The sequence below is a fragment of the Canis lupus genome, chromosome 18, assembly GCF_003254725.2.
Source record: "Canis lupus dingo isolate Sandy chromosome 18, ASM325472v2, whole genome shotgun sequence".
Taxonomy (NCBI): domain Eukaryota; kingdom Metazoa; phylum Chordata; class Mammalia; order Carnivora; family Canidae; genus Canis; species Canis lupus.
In genome coordinates this window covers 6,725,115-6,749,721 of record NC_064260.1, presented here as the reverse complement: position 1 = coordinate 6,749,721, position 24,607 = coordinate 6,725,115, and the positions used below count along the sequence as shown (strand labels likewise).

The 24,607-nt window shown below is 42.3% G+C and overlaps 1 protein-coding gene and 1 non-coding gene across 6 annotated transcripts in view; both read left to right on the top strand.

Annotated features, from left to right (window-relative positions):
• Nucleotides 1–24,607, top strand: part of HECW1 (HECT, C2 and WW domain containing E3 ubiquitin protein ligase 1) — a 448,536-nt gene that overhangs the window by 323,454 nt on the left and 100,475 nt on the right. For all 5 annotated transcript variants that reach the window (XM_049096371.1, XM_025449281.3, XM_049096372.1 and 2 more), the window contains 5 exons: nt 7,943–8,085; nt 10,927–11,027; nt 12,907–14,202; nt 19,281–19,382; nt 24,439–24,589. In XM_049096371.1, the coding sequence (XP_048952328.1) occupies nt 7,943–8,085; nt 10,927–11,027; nt 12,907–14,202; nt 19,281–19,382; nt 24,439–24,589 (1,793 nt within the window). The remainder of the gene's footprint in view (nt 1–7,942; nt 8,086–10,926; nt 11,028–12,906; nt 14,203–19,280; nt 19,383–24,438; nt 24,590–24,607) is intronic.
• Nucleotides 21,002–21,108, top strand: LOC112661541 (U6 spliceosomal RNA). The gene has a single exon (XR_003137773.1). It is a non-coding gene; the product is annotated as a U6 spliceosomal RNA (small nuclear RNA).

Here is a 24,607-nt window from a genome sequence, read left to right as displayed (position 1 = left end):
TGGACCTGGGACAGCTTTCTTCCTGTGCTTGCCGCCCAAAGGTACAAGATCTGACAATTATTACCTAAGTACAGACAGGAAAGGGAATCTGATGTTCTAATGGAAAGATGACCTGTGGAATTTTACTTCTCTGACCTTAGGGACACCAGGAGTTCCTTCGTTTAGGATAATCTCATGTTTAGGCAGAGATAAGGAGCCATTTATGTATTGGTTGGTCCAAGTATGTTTGTAGATTCACAATTCTCCAGGGAGCTCCACCAGTGTAATTTGAAAACGGACCCCCATAGGTAGAGGGCAGGGAGAGGCAAAGAAAGAGGCTTGTCACTCCAGTTTGGTAGGTAGCAGTTTTAACAATAACAAAGGGAACTTATAGGTGAGGCTTGTCATGGGCAACAGCAAGATGAATGGAGCCCCACACCCGCCCTCTAAATCTTAAAAGGTTCTGAAGAGGCCCTAATTGGGTTTAATCACATTTACCATGCAGCTATTTTCAACATCATATCACCATCTCAAGGCTATGTCTTTGGAGCAGCCTCTGGGAATGAGAAAGGCAAACAAACCCACATTCCAAGGATGGGGGTGGGGAGACTCTGAGTGTCTGGGTCCAGCTCACAGGTAAATAGGTGTTTTGTTTTGTTTTAAAGATTTATCTATTTTATTTATTTTAGAGATAGAGAATGGGAAAAGGCAGAAGGAGAAGAAGAGAGAACCTCAAGCAGACTCCTGGCTCAGCATGGTGCCCAACATGGGGCTCAATCCTAGGACCCTGAGACCATGACCTGAACCAAAACCAAGAGTCAGACACTTAACCAATTGAGTAATCCAGGCACCATTCAATCTGTGATCTTTTTATTGCATTCCCCAACAATGTTACACTTGCTCTTAGATGCCCACGAGCAGAAGAGGATGAAGTGGGAAATGGCCAGACTTTAGACCCTAAGAATGTTCAGGATTAGCTCCTTCATTTGCCACATTGGTTTTCTTTCACAGGTGAATTAGGATTAAAAAAAAAAAAAAAAAAAAAAAAAGATAAAATTCCCAAAACAGAGAAGGCTTGGGGCAACAATGCATCTTTTCAAAAAAAATATTTTGCAGATACAGTTCAAAACTTTCTCTTTTGGCCAATAATTAGGCCATTTCTTTGGGTAGAAAGATAGAGGGAGATTTAACAGTAGGACTATAGATTTGTCTGTGCTTTAGGCATTTGAACCAGGCCTTATAGATTACTACAAATAGTTGTAGAGTTATTGGTCCTTATGGACCAGCTGAAAGGAGGTAGTAAATTTGAAAAAAGTACAATAATTAGAAAGTCAAAAGGTGAAGGAGATAAGACAGATGATCCCCAGCTTATAATGGTTGGACTTAACAATTTTTGACTTCATGATGGCACGAAAGGTGATATCCATTCAATAGAGACTGCAGTTCAGCTTTTTGGTTTTGATCTTTTCTTGGGCTAGGGATGTGTGTGTGATACTGTCCAATGATGCTCAGTCTATCTGGTGATGCCAGAGCTCCCAACCATCCGTGTGACCATGAGGACCAACAACTGGTACCCCTTACAACCATTCTGTGGCTATACAATCATTCTGTTTTCACTTTCAGTACAGCATTTAATAGATTATGTGAGATACTCAAACCTTTATTATAAAAAGATTTGTTTTAGATGATTCTGTCCAACCATAGACTAATGTGTTTTGAGCAGGTATAAGGCAGGCTAGGCTAAGCTATGATGTTCAGGAGGTTAGATGAATGTATTTTCAACTTACAATTTTTTAACTTACAATGGATTTATCAGGATGTAACTTAATTGTAAGTTAAGGAGGATCTGTAGTGGATGTGGCAGGTAGAGTCTGGATAGAGCGGAACTGGAAGGAAAGAATACAGTTTAATTTCACATGGCATGAGCCTTCTTTTCCCATTCTACAATTGAAGATGCTGAGCTTGGGGTGGGGAGTTGTGAATGAGACTCAAGAATTTGGATATGCAGAGCTAAAAATAAGAGCTAAGTTCCATGTCACTCCAAAGGTTCTTCAGGGGTCAGGTCAGCAGAAGCTTCCAGGAGAAACACCCTGGCTCACTGGTACATTAGCTTGCTCATGAGTAGATAGATGTTTACTTTTCCAGAGCTGCTCACTGGTTCTTAAAGAGCCTCAGTAGCTGGGGCTTTACACGAACTCCAATAACTGTGGAATGGAAGTGAGAGCCTAGTGGGGAGAGTGTGATGCCTGGAGTCCAGGAGTGGATACGTGAAGAGAGGCTGAGAAGGAAATCTTTGTGGAGGAAGGGAAGAACTCAGGCATTGCTACTGAGTTTCAGAGTGAGTTTGCTAAGTTGACTTTGGTGTCCAGTGTAGGCTGCTATAACCAGAAATACTCTTGTTTTAATAAAGGTGATTACGTTTTTCGTTATGAAAATAATACATGCTCATTAGAGAAATGTGGGGAACAATCCTACTTGACAAGACAACTACTATTAAAACTGATTGTAATTCTTTCCAGTTTTTAAATTCATATAATTCATATTCTTGTGATCACGAATTAAATATTAAGAACAGGATGCTCTTATCACTTAGCATTGTAAAACAAGCATTTTATATCTTTTGTTTAACATGTTATAATATTGTAATTATATATGTAACTCAAATATAAATTATTATAATTTAGAAAATTATAAACTATTCTATCATATGCATTTACTACAATGTACCTGAGCTATTGTTGAGCATTTAAGTTAGGATATTTATAACAGTACACTTCAGAGTGGAATTACTGGATCAAAGATATAGGGGTTTTGAGGACCTGAGACAGTTGGTGGGACTGTATTCTTGCTAACATAGGCCTTCTTAGAGAAGTACCTGTCCCTGGTTTGATCCTCCAGCTTAGCCTGTCCATAAATTCTGTTGTTAGTACCAGGAATGACTGGTTCTTAGGAATTGTGCAGAATCAAACTATACTAATGTGTAATGAAAATTAGAAGCACTACATGGAGGTATGGAAACCATTCGTGCTATTTGCCAAATATTTCTGCTGTCCACCTCCCAGACACACTATAGGATCATATTTTCTTGTCCCAGGGGTTGGCTGAGACATGTGTCTAGTCCTGATGAGGAGTTAGATTGGAAGCAAACACTTTTTTGCAGGGGGGAAGACCCTCCAGAGTTCTCTTTCCTCTGTCACTATGCCTGGCAACTTTTGAAAGAATGTCTGCTCCATCAGCCTGGTTCTTTGACTAACTAATGAGCAGAGAGCCCTCTGCCCGCCCTCAATGGCAGTGTGAGCAAGGAACAAAACTTTACCATCAGAAGTCACTGAGACTTGGAATTTGGCCATTACTGCAGCATGACTTAGCCTGTTGTCATGATACAGAGGAGATTTTAATGCTGCCAAATTTAACATGTTTAATGTCTGCAATGAGAAATCAGCTAAAGTTAAAAGACTGCTATTAAGAAATTAATCACAATAAAAGGAAATAATTATATATTTCAGATGCTCTACAACCCTTGAATAAGGGTACTGTGATGTTCAATATGATTAACACTCCCTTCTCTCAGTTGGAGCTAGACAATGCCAACATGTACCTCCTTCTCCTTTTCTTTCTATTTATTAACTTTTTATTTTAATTCCAATATGGTGAATATGCAGTGTTATGTTAGTTTTGGGTGTACAAAATACAGTGATTCAACAATTCCATAGATCACTTCGTAGTCATCATGGTAAATGTACTCTTTAATCCCCATCACCTATTTCTGCCATCCTCCCCCCACCTCCCGTCTAATAACCATAGTTTGTTCTCCGTAATTAAGAATCTGTTTCTTGGTTTGTCTCTCGCTTTTCTTTCCCCTTTGCTCATTTGTTTTGTTCTTAAATGCCACATATGAGTGAAATCATAGGGCATTTTCTTTCTATGACTTATTTCAATTACACTCTTTAGCTCCATCCACGTCATTGCAAATGGCAAGATTTCGTTCTTTTTTATGGCTGAATTAGATATATGCCACATCTTCTTCATCCATTCATCTACTGGTGGACACATGGGCTGCTTCCATAATTTGGCTATTGTAAATAATGCTGCAATAAACATAGCATATATCATCTTGAATTAGTGTTTTTTATTTTTATTTTTTTGCATAATACACAGTAGTGCCATTACAGGATTGTAGGGTAGCACTATTTTTAACTTTTTGAGGAGCATCCAAAGTGTTTTCTACAATGGCTCCACCAGTTTGCATTCTCACTAGAACCAGGTGGTAAGGGTTCCTTTTTCTCCACATCTTTGTCAACATTTGTTTCTTGTGTTGTTGATTTTAGACATTCTGGTAAGTGCGAGGTAATAGCTCATTGAGTTGATTTGTGTTTCCCTGATGATGAGTGGTGTTGAGCATCTTTTTATTTGTCTGTTGGCCATCTGGATGTCTCCTTTGGAGAAATATCTGTCCCTGCTTTCTGCCTATTTTTAAATTGGATTATCTGTTTTTGGGGTGTTGAGTTTCACAAGTTCTTTATATATTTTGGATGCTAACCCTTTACTGGAGATGTCATTTGCAAATATCTTCTCCCATTCCATAGATTGCCTTTTAATTTTGTTGATTCATTGTGCAGAAGCTTTTTATTTTGGTATAGTCCTGATAGTTTATTTTTGCTTTTATCTCCCTTGCCTCAGAGGTAATATCTAGAAAAATGTTGCTGTAGTTGATGTCAGAGAAATTACTGGCTGTGCCCTATTCCAGGATTTTTATGGTTTCAGGCCTCACATTTAGATCTTTCCTCCATGTTGAATCTATTTCTGTGCAAGGTGTAGGAAGGTGGTCCTGTTTCATTTTTTTGCATGTTGCTGTCCAATTTTCACAACACTATCTGCTGAAGAGACTTTTTCCCATTGCATATTCTTTCCTCCTTTGTCAAAGATTAATTGACCATACAATTGTGCGTTTATTTCTGGGTTTTCTGTTCTGTTCCATTGATCTATGTGTCTATTTTTGTTCCATTACCACACTGTTTTGATTACTACAGCTTTGTAATATAAAGTCTAGAATTGTGAAATCTGCAGTTTCTTTTTCAAGATTTCTGTGGCTATTCATGGTATTTTGTGATTCCATACAAATGTTAGAATTGTTTGTTCTAGTTCTCTGAAAAATGCTGTCAATATTTTGATAGAGATTGTATTAAATCTGTAGCTTGCTTTGGATAATACAGACAGTTTAACAATATTTGTTCTTCCACCCATACACATGGAATGTCTTTCCATTCCTTTGTGCCTTCCTCAGTTTCTTTCATTAATATTTTATAGTTTTTAGACTACTGATCTTTCATCTCTATGGTTAAGTCTATTTCTAGTTCCTTTTATTAATTTTGGTGCAATTATAAATGGATTGTTTTATTAATTCCTTTTTCTGCTGCTTCATTATCAGTATATATAAATGTACCATATTTCTGTTCATTGGCTTTGTATCCTGTGACTTTATTGGATTCATTTATCAGTTCTGGCAGTTATTTTGGTAGTCTTTTGGGTTTCTATATAGAACAGCATGTCATCTGCAAATAATGAAAGTTTGACTTCTTCTTTACCAACTTGGATGCATTTTATTCCTTTTTCTTGTCTGGTGGCTGTGGCTCGGACTCCAGTACTATGTTGAATAAAAGTGATGAGACTGGATGTCTTTGTCTTGTTCCTGACTGTAGGGGAAAAGCTGTTTTTCTCCACTGAGTATGATGTTCGCTGAGAGTTTTTCATACATGGCCTTCATTATGTTGAGGTATATTTCCTCTCATCCTACTTTGTTGAGGGATCTTATCATTAATGGGTATTGTATTTTGTCAAATGTTTTTCTACATCTATTGAAATTATCATATGGTTTTTTATCCTTTCTCTTATTGATGTGAAAAACATGCTGATTGATTTGATAACATCGAATCACCTTTGCATCCTGGGAATAAATCCGTCTTGATTGTGCTGAATGATTTTTTTTAATGTATTGTTGAATTCAGTTTGCTAGTTTTTTGTTGAGGATTTTTGCATCTATATTCATCAGAAATATTGGCTTATAGTTCTCCCTTTTTGTTGTCTTTATATGGTTTTGGTATGAGGGTAATACTGGCCTCATAGAATGAATTTGGAAGTTTTCCTTCCTCTTCTACCTTTTTGACATAGTTTAAGAGGAAAAGGTATCAACTCTTCTTTAAATGTTTGGTGGAATTCTCCTCTGAAGCCATCTGGTACTGGACTTTTGTTTGTTGGGAGTTTTTTGATTACTGATTAAATTTCCTTGCTAGTAATTGGTCTGTTCAAATTTCCAGTTTTTCCAGCTTTAGTAGGATGTTTCTAGGAATTTATCAATTTCTTCCAGGTTTGTTGACATAAAATTTTTCATAATATTCTCTTTCAATTGTTTATATTTCTGTGGTGTTGGCTGTTATTTCTCTTCTTCCATTTGTGATTTTGTTTGAGTCCTTTTTCTCTCTCTTTCTCTTTTTGATTAATTTGGCTAGAAGTTTATCCATTTTATTGTTATGGGGTTTTTTCTCCCCAAAGAATCAGCTCCTGATTTCATTGATCTGTTCTGTTGTTTTTTACTTTCTATACCATTTCTTTCTGCTCTAATCATTATTTTTTTCCTTCTGCTGGTTTTGAGTTTTGTTTGTTCTTCTTTTGCTAGCTCCTTTAGGCATAAGGTTAGGTTGTTTGTTCATTTTCTACACTTTTCATTGTTGGCTTTGCCAACTTTTGATGGTTACAGTCTTTCTTTAATTATTGCTGCCTTTATTTTAAAGTCATACAGTATGCTATTTTTAAAAATGAACAATTTAGAATCAAATGAAAAAGATCTGCTTTGTCTCCTCCTTACTAGCCTACCTCTTAAGGTTGCGTTTGGAGTACTCCTCCAGGCATTCTCTCTCTCTCTCTCTTTTTTTTTTTTTTTAAGGCATTTTCTTTACAGTTCCAGGTACAAATGAAATCCCACTCTCCACATTCTTATATATCGTGCTCTTTAAAAAAAAAAAAAAAGATTTTATTTATTTATTCATGAGAGACACAGAGAGAGAGAGAGTCAGAGACACAGGCAGAGGGAGAAGCAGGTTCCATGCAGGGAGCCCGATGCAGGAGTCGATCCTGGGTCTCCAGGATCACGCCCTGGGCTGAAGGCAGGCACTAAACCGCTGAGCCACCCAGGGATCCCCATCTTGCTCTTTTATTTTATTTTTCAAATATCTACTCATGTTGGTACATATTTACCTGTTTCTTTTTTATGGCAGCAGAGTTTTCTATTTCAAAGATTTACTATCCTTAATTTAACTGGTTGCTATCTTTAGCAGATATTTTTGGTGTTTCTAGTCTTTTGAGCAAGTGTGCAAATTAATCCCAGGGTGAAATTTCTAAAATTGGAATTGGAATTCTGACTTGCAGGGAATTTGCAGCTTAAATATCAATAAATATTGCCAATTCTCTTCCCAATGTTTAAATCAATTGAATGGGATTGTACATCAATACAGTGGGTGAGAGTTCTTTTTCCACTCTCAAGAACACAGGGTACTATGAAACGTTTTTAAATCTTTGCCATTACAATCACGAAAAAGAGATATTTTGTTATGGTTTAAAGTGCATTTCGTTAATTATAGGTGGAGTTAGTGCTTATTCTTTCTTTAAATGTGTTCTTTTCTTTAAACCTTTAGTATAGTGAGGCCTAAGTTGATTTTTCCTCTTTAAGGTGAATTGTTTTTAATTATTTGAAACTCAGAGAAAGCCTTATTTTTAACCATCAAAAAAGTACCTCAATGTTGTTATTATTCATTTACTGAACAAACAGGGCTCACAGGATTTCTAAGACCTCAATATATATGTTGTCACTGGGATGTTTTATAATAACTTCATCCAAGATAGATGGGCTGGGAATTGGCCAGCCCTTGAACCTCTCAGTTAATTGATGTGACATATTATTTCATTGCAGCAATTCAGCTTTGTGTCCTTGCCCACTGATGTTCTGGAAATTGAGGTGAAGGACAAGTTTGCTAAGAGTCGCCCCATCATCAAGCGCTTCTTGGGAAAGCTGTCGATGCCCGTACAAAGACTCCTGGAAAGACACGCCATAGGGTAAACCTGTGACTGAGACCTCAATATCACTAAGGCTTCAGCGAGCAGGCCAAGAGAAGCCTGTAAGCTGCAACAATATAGTCTCATGGAGACTCAAACTAAAATGGTGGTATTGAATCTCCTTGGCTTCCTCATTAATTATGTTGCTTGAGCCACAGCATTCAATTAAGCAAATCCTTCCCTTTCTTCTTGTTTGTGTACTACTGGTTAGTTATGGAAGACAGTAGAAAATCCTAAGACAATATTGAAAGAAGCCCTTAGAAGCACTTTTTTCTATACAGGTAGAAATTAAAATGTGTATTAGTATGAAGAATATTATTTCTGCTTGTGTGTAGGATTTAATCATTTTGGATGTTTCTATAACAAGATTAAATGCTGGGTTACTAGAGTAGAGAGACTTAGAATACGCTAGTATTTGTAGAAAAAGCTAGATAATATGTATGAAGTTTTAAAAGCATGAATTCTCAGGGACAACAGCAATTTTGTTCTTTGTAGGAATCAGCTGTGTATAAGAATGTTTCTGTTTGTATCTTTTACATTCAGGTCCTCTCATGATTCTCCTTAAAATGGACTTTCACCAGATGAAATAGTTATATATAGTATATATTTCCTTAGTTAACAGCAACTATATTTGATAATGCTAGGCCTAGCTCTCTGGCCACACATGTATGCAATGCTGTGCTATGCTATACAATGTAACCCTTAGAATGATATCGAAGGAATGAGGAGAACTTGCAGAATTTCTAAGTGTCTCCATTTAAAGCTTTTGTGATTTCAGAACTTTGAAATTGCTAATGATTATCATCAGGACATATAATTAGAACCTTATAGCATGTGTGCAGCTTTGTGCATACTGACATGCCATTAACTTTCAAGACAAAGGGAGAGACATTGATGGAGCTACAGCCATATGTCACATACGGTGTTTGCACTTTCCATCTATAGTTGTGAGCATTAAACAAACAAACAAATGTACATAAAGAATGTAAAGCAGTCCCTGGCACATGGAGACTAAAGTGCTCTAAACCATTCTTTTTTTTTTTTTTTTTTTTTTAATAGCGTCATCATGGCTTTTAAAGTAAAGGCAACTCAGAAGGCTCCGTCAATTCCCTTGCCTATAATACCCCAGCCCTAAACTGGCTTCTTGCCTCCCCTGAGTCCTATAATTGGACCACCTCAGCTTCACGTGGGAGGTCACTGGCTGCCTTGAACTTTTTATTGACTAGTCTTGCCTTACGCCTCTAGCTGGTTGTAAGTAAGCCATTTAAAGGCAGGCCTATGCATTACATGCTTTGTGTCAACCGTGGCACTTTTCACATATCACAGGCTCAAAAAATATTTGTTGATAAAGTGAATGAGAAGCAAAGGAAAAAAAAGCCTGGAACAAATGCAAAGCATAGCAAATTTAATTTTTATCTCACCACCTGGTTATCTTTAAGCATCACCTAATTTCAACTAGGTTTTGGGTTCAGGATCTCTTTCCTATGGTCATGGTAGATTCGCTTCATAATATTGACCAAGGCCCTTTCTAAACAAACAAAATATTGTGGTTCATTTGTTTTTCCTAATATAATGCTTTGCTTAACGGACTTCCTAGGAACTTCAAACACTACACTATGGCGTACCAAAGAAATATGTTAACTCAGTGGATCACTGTTTCATAATGCTGGTATTTTCTAGAAACACAAAACACTACCAGCCAGTGATTTATCTTTTTACTATAGTATGACCATGAATAAATAGAATGAATACAGAATCATCTGCATAACAAATGGTTTTGGATTATGTCTTGTTATTATTGGATAAAATGGATTTGTTAATTCTTGAATATCCAAAGTATTTACCTTCCCTATTTAGGTCAAGGTGGGGGGCAACGTACTCTGCTAAAACTGCATTGTTGATGAAACTCTAAGAGCAAAGTTCTAAATCGAGTCCCCTGGATAAGTCTCTTCTTAGTAATCAAGAAAGTGCCTTGAGGGGGCAGAGGGGCTCATGCCAGACTGCAGGGTGGAGTTTCAGAGTCTGTATGTGGGACGGTGGAGGTGGTAGGATTGGAAACCGACTTCCAAGTCTTGCTTGCTTCAGTCCATCCTGCAGAAGGCCTTTTGCTGAAGCACTCCACGGCTCTCCACACCACTCCAGTCACCATGACATTAGGTATATACACTGCAAGACATGCATCTGTTGCTGGCAATGTCCATTATAAAGGGCACTAGAGAATGTCAGCCTGCACAGGAAAAGCAAGCCAAGATACTCATGTCTTTTTTGTTATCATTGTCTTTTGCGGGTTTTCTTGGCTTAGAACAAAGTTGGCAGCAGAATTTCTGTAAAGGGCCGGATAGTAAATATTTTTAGACTTTGTGGACCATGTAGTCTCTGTTATAACTACTCGGCTCTGCCACTGTAACATGAAGGCAGCCCCAGACAATAAGTAAAATAATATGCATGCCTGCATTCCAATAAAACTTTTATTTGGGGATCTTAAATTTGAATTTCAGACAATTTTCCTGTGTCACAACCATTTTAAACCATTTTCTTTTTTCCAACCATTTTAAAATGTAATAGACTCGTGGCTGTACAATAGGTGGTGGGCCAGCTTTGGGCCCTGGCTATAGTTTGCTGACTCCTGCTTTAGAATATTCAATAAGGATTTTCTTCAAGCAGATGTACTCTCCCACATTTACCTTAAGACCATCTTCCATGTCCCTGAGTGGATCATCACCTCCTATTAGCAGGGTCTCCCTGGGCTTGCCTACCTCACCTACTGGCATAGAAAGCATCCTGTATAATCTTGAAGGAGAGCTTTTGACCTGATCTGTAACGGTGCTTATTTCCTTCTAGGGATAGGGTGGTCAGCTATACACTTGGCCGCAGGCTTCCAACAGATCATGTGAGTGGACAGCTGCAATTCCGATTTGAGATCACTTCCTCCATTCACCCAGGTATTTTTGGCATGAACTTCATGTCTTGTCCTCGCCTAGTGCTGGTGTGGTTCCTTTCTCTAAAATACAATAACCATGGTTCTCTCCAGACATGTCCTAGGTTTTGTGGTTCTCTCTCCTCTCCATTTGATGCCCAGAAGCCAGTGATCTATTCTGGAAGCCAGGTTGCTGTCCCCTTGATTGAGAGGCTCCTCTTCATTCTGGTGACCCAAGGTAGAGGGTTAGACAGTGGAGGGGGACATGACAATGAGGCCAACATGGGTATGGAGCCATGTCTAATTTATCATTTTACTCCCAGCACTTGCGTATGAGGAGTTCAATAGCCACTTACTCACTGCCTACATGAATGAATGAAGGAATGAATGAATGAATGAATGAATGAGAAACATGAATGAATGTGATACACATCATATTATTTAAGAACTATTTTGTACAATGGATTTATCACAGAGAAAAATAAGTGTAAGTTGGACAGAAAACTTCAGAATCATCCAGTTTTCCATTTTTCAAGCCAAAACATATTCCAAAGACTTCCAAATAAGAATGATGAGATGCCTCATAATTCTACTTTTGCTGTTCTCCGGCAAGCCCCATACTAGGTGCAGATCATGCTGAGAACTAAGCTGGTCCTTCTGAGCCACTTGTATGAGTTGCTGCTAAAGCTAATGAGGCCGTGAGGACTCAGAGTCTGTAGTTTTCTGCGCACACATTAATGTCCAGCTGTACTTACCCATGCCCGATAGATAATGCAGATTATAAGAAAACACCCTGTTTTGTCCTTTCACATTGGGCCGTTTCTTCATCCTGCAAATAAAATCGACTCTTCCTTCACTGTCGCAGTAAAGATGGCCCTAGGGCTCTCACCAGAGAGATGGTGAATCTTCGATGGGTGCATTGCACTAGTGCTTTGGGGTTTTTTTGTTTGTTTTCTTTTTCTTTTTTTTTTTTTAAGATTTTATTTATTCATGAGAGAGAGAGACAGAGACACAGGCAGAGGGAGAGAAGCAAGCTCCATGCAGGGAGCCCAACATGGGACTCGATCCCAGAATTCCGAGATCACGCCCTGGGCTGAAGGCGGAGCTAAACCGCTGAGCCACCTGGGCTGCCCTGCACTAGTGCTTTTGAAATGGGAAGTTCACACCGGGCAGGGATCCCATAGGGCAAGGGACTGGGGGAAGGTAGAAGTAAACAGTGGTTGCTGTTCCTTGAATGGTTGCTTGACGTTGACGTCGAGGCCTCATTATTTCCCCGTCTGAGCTAGGAAGGACTGAGGTCCCTTCCATCGACTGGCCGTTTTCTGCTCAGTAGCTGCTAGGACCCTGGCTTAAGCTTTCTGCCACCGGCTGGACCCAGCCAGAGGGAAGGCTCTGAGCAAGTGTTAGCCTCGCCCGCCCGGCAGGCCGCTGGAACCTCTTGGCAAGCAAACACTGCTGAGCCCCCATGTGTGCCGGCAACTGGGGTCCTTCTAGGCCTTGGGTATTTTTTTTTTTTTTTTTTTTTTAGATTTTATTTCTTTATTAATGAGAGAGAGAGAGGCAGGCAGAAGGAGAAGCAGGCTCCAGGGTCATGCCCTGGGCCGAAGGCGGCGCTAAACCGCAGAGCCGCCCAGGGGTCCCCTAGGTTTGGGTATTTTAACGAACACTGTGAATCCCCTTGAAATATATCACGACTGCAAATTGTCATTAACATAAGAATTCATTGTTACAGAATTTGCCCCCCCGGAGCCTGGGCCTCTGGGAAAGTTCCTGCATCCCGTGCCCTCGGGCAGCAATTCCGGGGGGGGGGGGGGGGGTGTTCCCGGCCGGGCCGAGGGCACCTGTGCCCCAAACCCACAGGCCTCTCTCTTCTGGAAGAAATGACCTGTTTTTCTCGCCCGCAGATGACGAGGAGGTTTCCCTGAGCGCCGAGCCCGAGGCCGCGGACACCCAGGACAGCCCCGGGAGCAGCCTGCTGGCCAGCAGCGTCGGGGGGCCGCCGGCCGACGCCCCGCAGCCGTCGGGGAGCTCGGGGAGCTCGCAGCCCCAGCCGCCGCCGCCGCCCAGCCGGGGCAGCGCGGGGGACGCTGCGGGGAGCCGGAGCGTGCAGCCGGCCGAGGGCGCGGCGGGTACCACCGAGGCAGGAGAGGACGGCGCTGCGGGGGCCGACGCGGCCGGGCCTCTTCTGGGCGCGGGGTGCGTGGACGCGGAGCCCGCGCCGAGCGCCGAGGAACTGGCCGAGCGGCTGGAGCTGGGCGGGGAGGCGCCCCCCGCGGGGCTGCCGGGCGCCGGGGAGCCCACGGAGGAGGAGGCGGCAGGGGCGGAGGAGGCGGAGGCGGCGGAGGCGGCGGAGAGCAGCGCGGGGGGCGAGCCGGCGGCGCAGGAGGACAACGCGGCGGCCTCGGAGCCGCGGGAGCTCGGGCCGCAGCCGCGGGCCTCGGGGAAGAGGAAGAGCCGGCCCTGCTCCTTGCCGGTGTCCGAGCTGGAGACGGTGCTGGCGGCGGCCTGCGGGGAGCCCGAGACCCCGCGGACGCACTACATCCGCATCCACGCGCTGCTGCACAGCCTGCCCTCGGCCCAGGGCGCCAGCGACGACGAGGCCACCCTGCGGGATGCCTCGGACAAGGACGGCCCGAGCGAGGCGGACACGCTGGCGGCCGCGGCCCCCGCCCTCGGGGGGGACGGGGAGGAGCCCGGCGGCGCCGCAAGCCCGGGCCACGCGGGCCCAGCCGACGGGCTCGACGGCGACACGCTGCCGAGCACGGGCAGCGAGAGCGACTCGAGCCCCCGGCAGGGCGGGGACCACAGCTGCGAGGCCTGCGACGCGTCGTGCTGCAGCCCCTCGTGCTACAGCTCCTCGTGCTACAGCGCGTCCTGCTACAGCGGCTCCTGCCGCAGCGCCTCGTGCCACAGTGCGTCCTGCTACAGCGGCGGCAGGTTCGCCAGCCACACGCGCTTCTCGTCCGTGGACAGCGCCAAGATCTCCGAGAGCACCGTCTTCTCGTCGCAGGACGAAGACGACGAGGAGAACAGCGCCTTCGAGTCGGTGCCCGACTCGGTGCAGAGCCCGGAGCTGGAGCCCGAGGTGGCCTCCGGGGCCGGGCCGTGGTCCGACGAGCTGGCGCCCCCCGCCGGGAGCGCGGCGACGACCGCGGAAGGCCTGGAGTCCCCCGCCGCGGGGCCGAGCGGTCGGAGAGAAGGTTAGACCTCAACCATGATGGCAGTGAGTGTAGGACCGCCAGGGGGACACAGGTGTCACCGACGAGGTGTAAACGCAAGTGGCAGGTTCAGCCGCCCCTGGGGTTGCCGGGGCCCGTGTGCGCCCGTCCCGTACATGTCTGTGTGCACGTGTATATGTGTGTGTAAGTGCTCGACACCGCGGAGGGCAGGCCCTGCCGCTCCCCAGGTACACACCGAGAACGACACCTGGCGCACTCACGCGAGCGTGCACTTGGGTGTGCGTGTCTCGGTTTCACGCAGCCACTAGAACCGGCTAGTGCTCACGGTGCCCTTGTAGTCCTGACAGTGACCGGGGCACCCGGGGTAGTGTCGAGCGACAGGCACAGAGAATACTCGCGAGCGCCCGGTGGATCATGTATAAACAAACACCTGCCGACTTCCCACAACCTACCGAAGAGTAGCAATAAATGTGAATATAAATTGAAGAATATTGATCCTACCTCTGCTTTAGAGTTTAACTTAGCCTGTGTGCATCCGGAAATGTACAGCCTACGTCTATGTGTCACTTCTGTCCTCTCAGTTCTGGCCATAGTTGCTTTTTTTTTAGACTGTTATTCCGTTTATGAGATCTAAAAACAAAGCAGCTCTCACATGGCTCCCCATTCCCACTCCTGCCTCTGGCAACCATCAATCCCTTGCCTGTTCTCTTGAAAACCGCCAGAGGTTAGTGAAAGAAATTGAAGAAGACACAAATAAATGGAAAGATATTCCATGCTGATGGATCGGAAGGATCAATACTCTTAAAAATGTCCATACGACCCAAAGCAATCTTATTGCAAGATTCCATGCAACCCCTATCAAAATTCCAGTGGCATTTTTCACAAAAATAGAACAAACCATCTTATAATTTATATGGAACCATAAAAGATTCCAAATAGCCAAAGCATCCTTGAGAAAGAACAAGGCTGGAGGCCTTGCGCTCTCTGATTTCAAACTACAAAGCTATAACTAATTCTGGGTTTGTTTTTTGTTTTCTTTGTTTTGTTTTGTTTTGGCTGTTTTGGCTAGTGGAAGGGAAAAATAACATGAAGTTGTCAATCACTATGTTTCAAGTGGGATTCTGATCCAAAGCTGCCACCTTTAGTTTTAAAATACCTTCTGTACTTTACCCAAAAGTATTTCTTCTTAGTCATGCCTGTGGAATCATCTATAAAATTAACTTGCATTTCTTTATCCAGAACTGGGAGCCATCTTCCCGTCCAGTGATAGTGACATGGGGAAACAATTCAAAGGTCACATAAAAGCAGGAAATAATTCAGTTGCTTTAAAGGAGAAAAATCTAGATTCCACTGTTTTTCTACTGTTTACATTAGTCTCCAAACAGAGGTGGTGGTATTGCCTCTAGATTGTAAGCTCATCAAGGGCCAGGACTGTATTTTCCCCATGTTTGACTGTCAGCACCTAAACAAATGCCTGGCACCTGCAGATTTTTATAGTAAAAAGTGAGCATAAAAATTAATCCTGAGTATACAACAGTGCCCAAGTCTACGTTTCAGAGAAAGGAGTGAGGGACAGTGGCACATGGGATAAGGAGAAGTGCCAAGAGTTTGATAAAGAGAAACACAGGGAGGAGGACCACAGCGACATACACTGTGGAAAGGTACCATTGAGTATGGGACGGACAACTCCTGTCTTCAATGAGGATGTTTTGATTCCCTCTGTTCTGAGGCAGATGCTATGTGCTGAGCACAGGAAGGTGGATAAGTGGCAGAAAGTGTGAAAGGTGCTCAGTAATCACAACAGAATTAAAAACGATTACAGTACAAGGAGATTTGGGGATACACACATAAAGGGCACAACCAGAAGCTGGCAGGGATGTTTCAGTCCAGAAGCTGACCAAAGGGCCAGCTTAATAAATACTGTAAAGGGCCTGATAATAAATACTTTAGGTTTATAGGTCAAGAGGCAAAATCAACTCTTCTCACCAAAGGCTACTTTTTTTTTTAACAGTTTTACATTTAAAAGTGTGATAACCATTCTTAACTCTGAGCCACATAAAATCGAGGCCAGATTCACAGTTTGTCAACCTGCTGTAGCCTATGGTATATATTTTGACCACTGTGTTGGGAGACAATCCACCTATGGTTCATTGAAAATTGGTTCATGCTACATAAAGGCATGTTTTACAAACAAAAACAAAAACAAAACAAAGCAAACAAAAAACACTGCCCATGCCCTCAAGGGAGTAACAGCCCAAAAGGAAGGACAGGAAAGTGTTTCAGGGCCAGAGCAGAAGTCTTTGCAGGGCAGTTTCTAAAGAAATTTCTGAATATCTGAAATCTGCCGACTGGAAACTGAAAAACAGCTTAGGAAGCACCTACAGCTTCACTCTGGTGGTTGCCAGGGACAATCTGAAGATTCCTGAGATGGTCAATCTCATGAAAGCTGGGCATGTGTTGGCACAGCCTGTCTTCCCCTGCCCCCCCCCCCGCCCCCAGCTGAGCTACGTGTCCCAGATGTGGCTCTGTCCCTTGCTGGCACCTGCTCCAAGAAAGCAAGGCTTTACCACAACGTGCCTGATGTCTGTGAGTGTCTTCCAGAAGAATCGCTATTACCCCTTTACTGTGACTTCTAAGACCGCAGACTCTTTCGAAGGTAGCTAGGCTAGACTTACCATACACGTGCCCACAAACTGAGTCTGCAGCACTTTATGGAAGATGCGTCCTGTATCTACTTTTTGCTTTTTTCCCCCCTCTATGAAAACCTCCTTTTTTTTTTAACCTCAACATAAAACAGTTTTTAAAAACTGTCTGCAGATCGAATGAAAAGAGCGATATAATGTTGTGGTTTGAGCTCTGGAGCCAGGCCCCCTAGATTTAATTCAGTTCCACCACTTCCTAGCTGTGACACCCAAGCCAACCTACCAGAATGCTCTGTGTTCCTCAAGTGTGAAATGGGTGTAAGGGTAGACTCTGTCTCAAGGGTAATGGGAAGGATTAACTGAGGTGATACACAGGAAGCGCTTGGCTGTCCCCAATTAATGGTTCTTCCAGGCAGATAAGCAGTGAGGCTAACTTTTAAAGTTGAATATGTTTCCTTCTCAGAGATCCTAGCAGGTGTGAACACTTGCTTTGTGTTTGAGGCAAGGGTGAGTGTGTGGAGCCGGGGCCTCCTGCAGAACAGACTCGCTTGCTTCTTCCTTGCGCTCCATCCATTCGGTGGGCTGAGCTGCGCCAGTCACATCATTGCATTTGCTTGGGGTTCACGAGCAGGTGGGGTCAGCTCCATTAACCCTGGCAAACAGCAGATATATGTTTCCACTAGCTTGGAGGAGTAATTACCTGATTGGTTGAATTAATTACAAGAGGTAAGTTTGTTGTTCTTTTTAAGAAACCAAATTAAAAATGCAGCAGCAGGTGACATAACAACTATGCCATTGCTTTCTAGTTTTTGCCACTAAGCACTTACAAGGACAAACATGACTGTGAGATCCACTAAAGAGAGCCTCTGTCTGAAACAGGAGTCAGTCCACGAGGAGCTGTGTACTACCACGAGGCTCAAGGCCTTCCTCAAGGCTCCTCAGAGTCTCAGAAGACCCCCCCACCCCAGATTCTAGTAACATAACAAAGTTTGCCCAAGAAATCTTAGCTACTTAACCTTGAAGAGGACCCGTTATTCCCGAATGCATCTCTGTTTTTGTTTTACAGTTAGCTCTGGAATCAAACTGCTAAATTAAATGTAACTTCCTTCCTAATTAATTTTTTTAGTCAGTTTTATGGATCTAGACTGGGAAGAAATTACCATCCTTCCCGTGTATGGAACATTCTAGGAAATGTTTGAAATTTCAGATCCCATAAAGATCTTAACCACTGTTTTTTGAGTTTCTCTCCTCTTTGACCTAAGGGGTAATGGAACACTTGCTATTTGCTTCAGCCATGGAGGGCAGAGGAAGGAGAAGGCCTGACCTTTGTCCTCTGGCTAATAGAGACTATTCCGAGAGAGCCAGGAGCATGTGAGTTAGAGGGCTACTGCTCTGAATGGGGGCCATCTCGGGCTTAGGCCCTTCTAGGTCTCCAGAGGTCAAGAGCCAGTGCCTCTGATGATGTGCCCCAAACAGCTGGTGCTCTGGCCTCCCCTCCACACAGCCACTCTCATGCAGTATCATCAGGACCTGAGGATGTCATGAAATAGGAAATAGGAACATCATTTTAGGACATCATTGTTCAGTTCATTATAAATCTGGCTGACAGTAATATTAACTATGTCTATAATAATCGGGACATGCATTCTGTGGCTGTGTTTATTTCTAAAATTTCTCCATGTCTGTCTTTCTTCCTTCTATCCCATTTCTGTGTCTCAAGTTTTCCTGTCTCAGTCTTCCTGCCTCTTATCTATTTCCTTCGTCTCTTGTCCTCTTCTCTTTCCAGAGTACCCTGGCTTGTCTGATTTTTCCTCTGAATAGTCTGGAACAGTCACAGGATCCCATAGCTAGTTGGCTCCCCACCCCAGTCCCTAAGCTTCCATACTATAGGAATTTACCTTCTTGGTCCACCAATTTCTCAACCCCATCTTGAAAAGGCACCATCTAAGAGTTTCATTCTAAAAACAAACAAAATCTGAAAAACAGCCTCTTGGCAGCCCCCTGATGAAACCTATCCAGATAAGGACCTTTGGTTTTGCGTGGGCTCACGGAGCTTTTATGGGACTTTATAAATGCTGCACTTCCCTCAAACAGGCCTGTTTCTTTAGCTGGGCTAAAGTCAGGCTCTGCTCATTTTCTTTTGTGTCCCTGTCTGATGCCACCTTCCCATCAAGAAAAAGTCAGATGGTTCCAGAATCAGACCCTGACCCCACATATTGGTCTGTGTGGTTCAGATCATAGTCATGATGTGTTTATTTTCTTTGGGGTTTTGAAAAAGTTTCCCCTATTTCCTCTCTCATGAATGGCTGTGAATGTAGCAAACTCACACACACACACAAAAATAGATTGCCCGCTCTGGGGGTTTTTTCTCATAATAGTTTGTTTTACAGTCATGCTTTTGTGATGACTTGCTGCAGCAATGAGTGAATCTGAATGTCTTGACTATCTTGTCCATAGGTGAATGTCCTATACTCCATAATTCCCAGCCAGTAAGCCAGCTTCCTTCCTTGAGGCCTGAACATCATCACTACCCAACAATCGATGAGCCTCTTCCACCAAGTAAGCTTTAGTTTTTAAATCTGTGTCTTAATTCTTCCTATCAAGTCTAAACAGGTCAGTATGAACTTGTATGTACACATCCAAACTCTTCCCCAACTCCATGCCTTACACTGTTGTAAAAACAAACACACAAACAACAGCAAAAGCCATGGCACCTTCTATAAACATGGGGTGTTTTTGACTAATGATTTCAGTATGTGATCTCGAAGAGATAATCCAGAACCTTCAGTGCCCCTCAACTTCGGAAACAGTATTTTACAAGACTTGACCAGTCCTTGCAAACTGTACCTGACCTTTAAGTCCTAAATTTTACTATTTTATATTTAAAAATTCACAGGTCAAGATAGAATAATCCCATTTGTTCTCCATTGGACCTGTTATATCACAGGCACCTCCGTATAATAAAACATTCAACCCATCAGGACACAAGAACTTGTGTTTTCCTTGCTCTAAGTTCCATCAATAAGTGACGGTCTATTTCTTCTGTATTTCTTAGGGGCTTCCAGAAAACATATCATCTTTAGGGATGGTATTCCATGTCATTTTCTCCTGATAACTATGTAACTCATTATTATTTAACTAGTCATTTGAACTTAGGAAAATCATTTAAAATCTCAGAAACTCAGTTTTCTTATTTGTGAAGTAAAGCCTTAATTTTCTCAGTGGTTAAATTCTAGATGTGGGCTAGTTAGTCCCTAGATATCATTCTAGCTTTTATAACCTTATAATTCTACATTATAATACATTTCTACAAAGGAACGGTGCCCTGGACATTATACATTCACTTAGCCTCATATATGTTCATGAATAATTTGGAAACATCTCTGTTTTGGCTTAGGCTTATTTTTCAAGCAAAGATAACCTTTAGATTTGACAAATTTTACAACTGCAAATTCTTGCCAGGATGCAAGGAATTGATGTTTCTTTACCTTCCTTTGCCTATGCTTACATTAGTAGGTTACAGTTTTCAAAAGAAAAATGCTTATTCCCTAATTCATCTATTCTTGGTAATGTGAAATATTTTGCATTTACACCATTCTTGTCCTGTTCAGTTGTAATTTACAGGTGAGAAAACAATAAATACTTTTCAATACATAAACATTTAAAAGAATTTGTTTTGGGGGATCAAGGCAAATATTATGCTATTTGACTTTTGATACCTGATTTCTTTCTTTATTTATACATAGATTTATGGATAGTCCACAAATGACTAGTAAAATTTGTGTCACTATACTTTCTACTTAGCACTTATGTAAACTATATCTATAGTCTGTTGTCTGCAGGGAAGGAACATTATCCCACAATAGATAACCTATCAATGCGTGTGGGCATGAATTGACTTCCAATCCATGCAGGAGTAATAACTAGTTATACATAAAGACCTTGTAAATAATTGAAAATAAATCTGTTTTAAAGACTTACTTTACATGAGCTATTTTCAATAATGAAAACAAATTTCTCCAGTTGGGTTTCAATTCTCTGTTCATTCAGCGCTGAAAAATAGGACAAAAGTTGGTAGTGAAGCCTAACAACAGAATTTTCTTAGTCTCATATAGTACATGGATGACTTCATTCCTGATAGTCATTCATTCAACAAATACTCATTAAATGCTTGTGCTGTGCTCACTTTGGCAGCACATATACTAAAATTGGAACGATACAGAGAAGATTAGCATGGCCCCTGCACAAGGATGACATGCAAATTCATGAAGCGTTCCATATTTAAAAAAAATAAAAATAAAATAAAATAAATGCTTGTGCTGTATGAAGCACTGTTTTAAGTAAACAAAACAAAGATCCCTGCCCTCGTGGAGGGTGAGGCTAGCCTGGCAGGGACCCATCCATAATAAAAAAAAAGTACACAAAGCCATAGTGTTGCATGTTACAGGGTAAGAAGTGCTATGGGAAAGCACAAGCAGAGTATGGGTAAGGGTGTTTCAGAGTATGAGGTGGTGGCTGGTTCACCATTTTAAATAGGGTGGTCAAGTAGGCTTCATTGAGAGGCAACATTTGGAGCAAGGAGGTAAGAGGATGATCCAGGGGAAGGAAGAGCTTTCTGAGAAAAGAGAACAGCCTGCCTGGTCAGTTGGAGGAACAGCAGGGCGACCAGTGTGTCTAGACAGATTTAGGAAAGGAGAAAGCAGTGGCTGTTAAGGTTAGGGAGATATCAGGGAACCAGATCACAGAGGGCCTTGTAGACCATTTAAGAGCTTTGGTTTTTACTCTGGATGCAAGGGGAGCATTTTAGGTTTAGAGCAGAGAAAGGTCTTCTGACTTAGACTTTGAAAGGTCTTCTGCAGTTGCTCTGTTGGCATTAAATTTTGAGGAGGAAGGACAGAAGCATGAGGCCCAACATAAAGTTATTGCCATGGCCCAGGTGAGAGGCTGTGGTGGCTAGGGCCAGGGTGGGAGCAGTGGAGGTGGTCAGGAGTGGTCACATTCTAGACATATATTTTGTAGGTAGATTTGCTGATGGATTAGTTATGGTATGTGAGACAAAGATAGGAATCAAGAATGAGCTCAAGAATTTTAGTCTAGAAGGATGGAGTTGCCTTCACTGGGGATGGGAAGGGAAGGGTGCAGATAGAGCAGGCTTTGGTGGAAAAGATCTGAAGCGTGATTTTGACCACATTATATTGGAGATGTCGTCTAGGTAGTGATGTCACGAAGGCAACTGGATGTGTGGCTGAAGTTCAAGAGAAAGGTCTAGACTACAAACACAGTATTGCATTTGTTAAAGTAAAAAGAAAAAAAGAATAATTTTACAGGTTTTGTCAGTATAATAACTAAAGATAATACAGTATTAGGCTCTACATTGTTCCTAGACTTCATGGAAAAGATATAATTTTGTATTTGCTAGGTCTTACGGTCACAAATGAATTACCTTAACTTGCCTCAGCATCAAAAAGGTAATCGCTGGCAGGAATCTGTGTAGGCAACCCAGTGCCATGTCCATGAGGACATGCTGAGGCCTAAAGCTCTATATGAAAATTCTTTCTTTACACAATATGTGAAAGTAAAGTCTTTACAAAGCAACCCAGAAAACATGCTTATAATTTTTAAGTACACCCAGTTATCACTTTCTGATTATAAGAATTTAGCATTATGCATTTAATAATTAGCACTATTAGAAATTTAATATATTGATAGAAGGGCCTGTCTGGCTGGCTTGCCATCCTTTTCCATGAGAGATTTGGAAATATGAAAACTTATAGAGAGAAATTATTATTATTAACAATGCACCATTTTGTAGTGTTCTCCTTGGAGAATTTATGAGACTGGAGCTGTGTCTTTGAAGCAGTCCTTCCTTTACTGTGGGAACCAGTGGGCAGGGGCATTAGTTTCTCAGCAATGTGCCATGGGACCTGGCATAGTTTTTTGTTCATAGGGAGTGCTGGGAAGAGATTATAATACTGAAACAGATACCATAATACTCTTCAAAGCTTAATGTTCATTCTTTGTTGGAGAGCTGTCAGGTTGAGTTCAAGAAAAAACTGTCCAGTTGCTCCTAGTTTGAGAATCACCAAAATTTCAAAATTTGGGAATCAAGATTAATTACCTAGTGGTTACACATATACACAGGTTTCATCAATGAGCTATTTAACATTCACAACCAACAGTTGAGCTGGATTATCCAGTATTCAGTTTTAATCAACACTTCCTAGAATATACAATCTGACTACATTTCCCCTTCAATTTGTCTTAGATGAGGTAAATTTGGTGTTTTTTGACATTTTGGTTTCCATTGGGCATTGTTTGGCGACTCCTCAGGTAAATGTCAGACATAAGCCATAATCTTCACAGATGTACCGCGCACACATAAAACCATAACTATACCAAATCTATTGATTTTTTTTATTTTCAAAAATTGAGAGTTGCTATGTCATTACCTGAATGATAATTCTTCAATAGAATTGTTAATATCTCACCTACTCCCAAAAGCTATGGACCTTCTTACTTAAAAGGCTGAATAGTTTTCCTCCATTTGCAGTCATTTTTGCTTTTTCTTAGTCTAACGCATTTTTCAGCATAACTTTATCATGAAGCTGTTATTTCCACCACATTTTCACGTGTGGACTCTAAAAGCTTTGCCCATCGCTCTACAGCAGACATTGCTCTTCTGTGTGAAGCTCAGATATGTGTGTATTACTTCCAGCTCTCCCAGTTTTGAGGACTTTTCCACCGCACCCCTCCATGTATTACGTACTCTACCATCCATGCTTCCACGTTTAGTTTGTTGGTTTTGAAATCTGAGAAGCAAAGGAATTTATCTTTATCTTGGGCTCCCTCTACTGTCTGCGATGGTTATTTATCAACAAAGAGGTACTTCAGCGCTCAAAGTGTTGGTAATAGCTGTTATTGGTTTGGTTTGGTTTGGTTTGGTTTGGTTTGGTTTGGTTTGGTTTGGTTTTGCCAAGAGATACTTGGCAGCCACAGGTGGGCTGAAAAATACACTGTGAATTTACCACTTACCAAAAGGATGATTGGAAGGGATCACATCCTTCCATTCTTCCTCTCAAGAGGAAGGGCAATCAATTAAAGTTACTAAGTATTAGATAAAGGTCATCCAAAGTTTCAGGTACAGCATCCTAGAACTGGAGCGAAAAGTGGTTTTAACATTCCCTCACTGACTAGTCAGTGTGTCTCAGATTTAGCAAAGAAAGGATTCTCCTGCATCAGACTGTCCGCCCCCACTGGAGGATGTTTCCAGTCTTCCAGCTGTAATTTGGGTGGCCCACCAGAGTGACAGGGTGGAAATGGTCAAAGGAAAAAATAAAGTAAACATCAGGTTTCCTCTTTAGACAATAGTAGAATTTGAACATAGGTCATAGTTGAGGAAGCCCAGATACTACTTAGGAGAAGCTGAGTGCAAGAGGCTGGTTTGTGGAAGGCCAGGTCAGTTCTGGTCCCTCCAACGTCACGGCAGGTGCTGAGGGCAGCGTCTAGCCTTCAGCAAGTATGCAACCGTGAGTTCTACCTGCAGAAGACCTGGCAGTGTGTCTGTTTCATATGACTCAGTAGTTTGTCCTTGACTTTTCTTTTTGCCTTGCACTAGACTGGGAAGCTCGCATTGACAGCCATGGGCGGGTGTTTTATGTGGACCACGTGAACCGCACGACCACCTGGCAGCGTCCGACAGCAGCAGCCACCCCTGACGGGATGCGGAGATCAGGGTCTATCCAGCAGATGGAGCAACTCAACAGGCGGTTGGTGATCAGCATGTG